At 33.5% G+C, this 6,337-nt stretch overlaps 1 protein-coding gene and 1 non-coding gene across 2 annotated transcripts; both read left to right on the top strand.

Annotated features, from left to right (window-relative positions):
* Positions 1–3,135: 3,135 nt before the first annotated feature.
* On the top strand, positions 3,136–4,077 carry LOC133876042 (uncharacterized). Its single transcript, XM_062314345.1, has 2 exons — positions 3,136–3,265; positions 3,353–4,077. The coding sequence occupies exons 1-2, from the start codon at positions 3,136–3,138 to the stop codon at positions 4,075–4,077; spliced, it is 855 nt and encodes a 284-aa protein (XP_062170329.1).
* A 1,875-nt stretch (positions 4,078–5,952) lies between these two features.
* Positions 5,953–6,051, top strand: LOC133876603 (small nucleolar RNA Z43). Its single transcript, XR_009901591.1, has one exon. It is a non-coding gene; the product is annotated as a small nucleolar RNA Z43 (small nucleolar RNA).
* Positions 6,052–6,337: the final 286 nt, after the last annotated feature.

Here is a 6,337-nt window from a genome sequence, read left to right as displayed (position 1 = left end):
TTTTGTTTGAAGAAAGTAGGGCAATCATTCATAGCTAGGAATATAGGAATATGTATATATATAAAAAATTCAGTATACTTTGAAAATTCTAACCTAATATCTTAATCTTTGGAAATAATTTTCATTTTATTTTAAAGTTGTTAAATTCTAATTACAACAAAGTTATAAAATGAGAAGAAAAATTATTTAATCTCTGTTGTAAATTAAATTTAACCATAATTTCATTGAAAAGTACCTAAATTTTTATATGTTTTAACGTTAATTTCCAAGAACAAATTTAGATAAATTTGTCATTAATTGGCTCAGTTTTGTAGCTAAGAAAATCATTTTTTTTTTTTAGTGAAAATTTCATGCTTTCATTAAATGTATCAGACCAAAATACTCTATGAAGATACAATATCAAAAATAAAACTAGGATATTCTTCCATCCAGATTTGCTTCAAATTAAGATTGTTGTGAGCGGCCTTCGCCAAATAATGGGCTGTCATATTTGCTTTCCTTTTGAAATGCTTCACATATCATGATTGGAAATTATTCAGTAACGTCTTTGAATTATCAATTAGATTATTGTTATTATTTAGAACAGAGACTTCATTTCATTAATAATGAAAGAATTGACCCCCAAAAGACTCCAAGACTGTCCCTCGTTCGGTGGTAATGCATGTATAATTTTCAGAACATCTCCCTCCAATATAATATTATTAGGTATTCCCATATCTCTACTAAAATTCATAGCCTTCCATCCTCCAAAAGCCTCTATACAATTAGGTCAGTTATGTACGTTTTAGACCAACACATAGCTGCCAATTAAAACCTATCCCTCATGATCGCTAACAATTACGCCCACACCCATCCTTCTTATTTTATCAATTGCCAAGTTGTATTTGAACACAAATTCATGTGATGCAGATGCTGTATAAATATTTGAAAATACAAGTGTTGTTTTGGTGAGTTAACCAAAATACTACACAATCATTTCTTTCACATATGCTTGTACAATGTATAAGGAAGAATCATGGGTCTTCTGCTAACACATTTATTCAGTGGTTGATGCTAAACTAGCATTTAGAGTAGAGTATATACTATTTTGATTTCGATGTTACGCAATTTAATTATGATATTTACGGTGCCACATTGATCAACATGAAAGAAAGTCAATATAATTATATAAAAATATAAAAGCAATAGCCAAAATAAAAGAAAATAAGGACAAGAATTTTACGTGGTTCGGTATATGACTTGCGTCAACAGAATAAAGCCCAAATTACTATATTGAATTCTTATTTCTTTTGATAAATTTACAATACAAATAATTCTTATTTATAGATATGTAGAGAGCATACAAAAAAAGCATGAAAATAAATCAAATCAATTAAATCAGAATTGAATACATTCAATTCTGATTTGATTATAATCAAATCGTACAATTTCATATATTCTCCTACCATATCCGAGTACAATTATATGGAGAATACATTCTCTAATACTGTCTAATACATGAAATACAAGGAATGCCTATTAGGGGCTCGGCCCATTGGGCCTACTAGGAGGTGGCGGCGGTGGTTCGGGTTCTAGCGGCGTCTTTGCAACCTAGAGGGTGGAGGTGGTTGATCTCCAAACAATTCTTCCACATCTCTTGCATGAACGAACTTCTCCATTTTCTCACCTGATCAAAACATATGTAACGAAAAAAAAAATAAAAAAAATTAGTACTAACGGGTGTTAAAGATCATAATGTGAAGCAATAGCCTATACACCATACATATGTATACATATCAAACAATATATACAAAATTTAGAGAGAAAAGGGTGCTTCTCGATCTTACCGGTGACAAATAAACAAGCTGCATCCAAGGAACAGGGTATAAACAAGCACAAGAAACCCGAGGAGGAAGCGTCTGTTGACCTCAAACCTCATGTTGCCTTGTGGAAGAAACTTGTGAATATCACAATTAATATATAGACTGTAATGACCCCGACCCCTTTCGATGGTAGAATAATCTTTACCACCTATGAGAATGGATAACTAGATGGGAATAATAAACCCCTGATTTTTTACATATGAAAATTTATTTTATTCCTTATTGTTAAATAACCGTTTCTATATTTTATTAAAACACCTGCTGTTAAATTTAATAAATTTATATCAATTTAAGTTCCACTTTTATATTATATATTTATAAAAAATATGATGACTAGATTTTATATTTTTATTCAATTTTATTCTTATTAAAATACCTATTTTATTATATAAAACCCTAGCAGCCAAATAATAAAACCCTACTCCTATAAATAAAGCTCTTAGCCGTCACTCTCTCCTCTCATCACCGAAAAGTTTCAAGCCTTCTCTTTTCCCTCGCACTGCGTAGTGCGTACAAGGATTTTCAGCTTCCTTCACTTCTACCTGCAGGTATATTTTTCATATTTTTGTTCTTTTCTTTCTTTTCTGTTGTACCGACGTAATGTACGTCTTTCTTGTTCTTTTTTTTTTTTTTTTTTTTTTTTTTTTTTTTTCTCTCTTCTTTCTTTTCCTTATTGACTACCGTAGCAGCCTTAAGAGCATTCATAGCAGCTTCCCTTCCCTTCCCATCTATTTTCCCTAAATGTAGGGAACAAAACTACTTTTTGCTTCCCAATAAAAAAATACCACACAGCTTCCCTTTACCGATCTCTATATTAATTAAATATCATTTCCTTACTTTTTATTTATACTTTTTTATTCCTTATTATTTTATCATTACTTTTCACTGTTTTCAAATATCACGTGCAACACTTTATTTAAAGCCTATATCTGACTCTCATATTTGATGCACAACGGCTACTTTTTAACGGGTCTCTGAATAGAAAGAAGAGAATAGTCCAAAGTAAATGTTTGAGTGGAAAAACAAATAGTCCAACAGATACTATTCTTCTTCCTTTTTTTTTTTTTTTCAAGAAAAAAAGTCCAACGGCTAATTTTCTCCTTCCTTTTTTTTTTTTCAAAGAAAAAAAAATAAAAATGAAACCTACTCCAGAGCTGTTGTTATATATACTATTGCTGGGTGAGAAAATATAGAACCATTCTTTCTCATTTTCTTTCTCATTTTCATCCATCTTTTAACCCAAAATTTTCTTTTATTCTTTTACTTTTCCTATATGGATCATATTCTTAAACTTGATGACCTTCTACATGAATCTTCCTCAGATGATGAGTTGGAAATAATTTCAGCTTTTGCTATTGCAAAAGAAAGGTTGGAGAACGAAAGGGGATCAATATCACGTCGTGGTTCTAGTTGATGCCGCAAGGCTATCTTCCGCAATTCTTTACAAGGTGAAGAAAACATTTTGCGTGATTATTTTGCTGCATCGCCAGTTTATCCTCCAAGGAAATTTCGAAGGAGGTTTCGAATGCGCCGTGAACTTTTTCTTCGCATTCATGACGCAATAGTAGATCATGAACCATATTTTGTCCAAAGAAGAAATGCTGCTGGAAAGCTTGGGCACTCTTCCCTACAAAAGATGATTGCCGCAATTAAGATGCTTGCTTATGGAGTAACGGCAGATTTTATGGACGAATATTTACGTATTGGAGAAGCTACTGTAATGGATAGTTTTAAACTATTTGTTAAAGCGGTGATTTCTATTTTTTCCGTCCAGTACTTGAGGTCACCAAACGAGGATGACGTTGCTAGATTGCTAGCAATTGGCGAAAGCCGTGGATTTCCAGGGATGTTGGGGCGCATCGATTGCATGCATTGGAAGTGGAAGAATTGTCCAAATGCTTGGAAAGGTATGTATTTTGGTCATGTTCATGAACCAACCATTATTTTAGAAGCTGTGGCATCCTACGATCTTTGGATTTGGCATGCGTTTTTTGGGTTACCAGGGTCTCACAATGACATCAATGTGTTAGACCGGTCTTCTGTATTTACTAATCTAGCTGCAGGACGTGCACCTCCAGTCAACTACTCAGTCAGTGGTCACAACTATACAATGGGATACTATCTCGCCGATGGTATATATCCTTCATGGGCAACATTCGTAAAAACAATTCATGCTCCACAAGGAAATAAGAGAAAAAATTTTGCTGCAGCTTAAGAGTCAGCAAGGAAGGATGTAGAGCGGGCATTTGGAGTGCTTCAAGCGCGATTTAGTATTATACGTGGACCTGCACGTCTACACCAACCTGAAATGCTTAATGAGATTATGATCGCATGTATAATATTGCACAACATGATCGTTGAAGATGAGCGAGATTTATACCAAGAAGCAGATGCCTTCGATTATGAACAAATCAATGACACTCCCCTCGAACCACTGTCACGCGAGCATACAGCTGAAGCACTGGACTTCATACAGAATCATCACCGTATTAAAGATCGAGAAATCCATTCTCAACTTCAATCAGACCTCGTTGAGCATTTATGGCAAATTCATAGCCAATCATAAGAACTTTTGAGGGCCTATTTCATATGACCACATGCTTGTTAAATTGTAACTTTTTCATTTTAGTAGCCAATCTATTTTTATTATGATAAATGTCATATTTCTTTTTAGAACTTTTGAGGGCCTAAAAAAAGTCACATTTATCCTTATTTTTTTCCTGCCAAAGATATGGGATGGTGTTGGCAGCTTTTGTTTCTACAAAGATATGGGATAGTTGTGAATCCGAATGGCTGTTGCAATAGTTGCCAACATTATGCAATGACAGGTCAAAAAAGCTTGTGATAGCTGTGAATCCGAATGGCTATGTTATTTCATGTAACTATTGAACAAAAGCAGCCACCAATAACAAACTAATCATTGAACAATAATAAAAAAAAGATAATCCCACAATAGCAAAACAACAACTAGAAAAAGATCTTCATATATATAAGCAACAAAAGTATTCATGGTATCCATCTATGTGCAACAAAGAGGTATGTGCTTCAACAAAAAGAACACACAAACCCCACAATGGCAAAACAACCATTGAACAAAAAGAAGACAAAATGCTTGCACAATACAAAATGACATGAGTAGTTCACTTAAATACATACATAGGCAAATACCAATGACTATTTACTCCTACGCTTCTCGATGATTTCCATTTGGAGAGATTGAATATATTCAAGTTGCATTTGAGACAAGTGGCTTGTATCCATCATCATAATTTCCCTTTCTTCTCTCTTTTGTTCCCTTGCTTCTTTTCTAAGTTCAATCTCAAGCTTCACTTTTTCAAATTTTTCTTTCTTATGTTCCCTTGCCTCTTTCCTAAGTTGGATCTCAAGCTTTTGTTTCTCAATTTGAATGATCTCTTCTTTTGCCGTATCGATCTCTTTCTTTCTCTCCTCATGTGATCTTTTCTTCACTTCCGTCAATCCATTTAAAACCTCCATCACGATCTCTTTCTCTCCACAATCTATGCTCTTTCTTTTTTTCTCTCTCTCTCTCTCTCTTTTGAGGCCTTTTTGCCAAGAGGTCTTTCCAAGTCTACAACTGCATCTCCACAATCATTGCCTTCCCCTAAATGTATAACATCATGAGGAGAAGAATGACATGTACCAGTAGATCTTCCTTTCAATTTTAATTGAACCATTGTCTTCCATTTCGGTAACGTCTTCAACAAGTTCCAACAATGTTCAAATTGAAATATGATATTGTTATTGAACTCCCGATACATAGCCTTTGCCTCGTTGATCTGAAGAAAAAAATAAAAATAAAAAATAAAAAAATTGAAACTAATTAGAATTTTGAATCAAATTAATGGTTAATATAGACCACTAGTAACAAATTATTATTACCTTGTCTTGCTCACTATGACCACTTTGATTCCTTGATTCAACTTGTGCCAAGTACCCACAGAATTTGTTGGTGAACTTTTGGATTGAACACCACCGATTTGATAAAGAATGAGCAGATCCAAGATTTGAATTGGTTCTATGTTTTTTTCTAATCCCTTTTGTTCTTTAATTTCTGTGTTGAGAACTTAGGGGACCATGACAATTCTATGTGATAAGGTCTCGTTCATCGTAATTGGCTCATTGGGCCTTGCCGACCATCCTGATATATCACCACCCATACTCTGAGCCCCTTATATAGCAAAAAGATTCATTTTTTTTTTTGGTAGATTTTTGGTATCTGAAAGCTTTGGATCTGTTTGTTTTGGGTATGATTTTGATTTGCATATTGGGTCGGCGGATGATTGAATACATATTTTTAAGACAAGCATATGTCTGAATCTATATATGTTGATCAATCTAATCTTCTCTCTGAGGCCTTTGTTTAAATTTTCTATTTTACACTTATCAAAAAAATATTACATCTGTTCAATTATAATTTGAAGATTACAGATTAGAATTTGAGTTTAGAAGAGAAG

The sequence above is a fragment of the Alnus glutinosa genome, chromosome 8 (assembly GCF_958979055.1).
Source record: "Alnus glutinosa chromosome 8, dhAlnGlut1.1, whole genome shotgun sequence".
NCBI lineage: Eukaryota > Viridiplantae > Streptophyta > Magnoliopsida > Fagales > Betulaceae > Alnus > Alnus glutinosa.
Note: the sequence above shows the minus strand (reverse complement) of the source record. Positions and strands in the feature narration are given on the sequence as shown.

Bases quoted from the DNA above. Each gene is read 5' to 3' on its own strand.
- LOC133876042 (XM_062314345.1), top strand. From the start codon at position 3,136: ATGGATCATATTCTTAAACTTGATGACCTTCTACATGAATCTTCCTCA. The intron at 3,266-3,352 runs GTTCTAGTTGAT...CTGCATCGCCAG, and splicing joins GGGATCAATATCACGTCGTG to TTTATCCTCCAAGGAAATTT.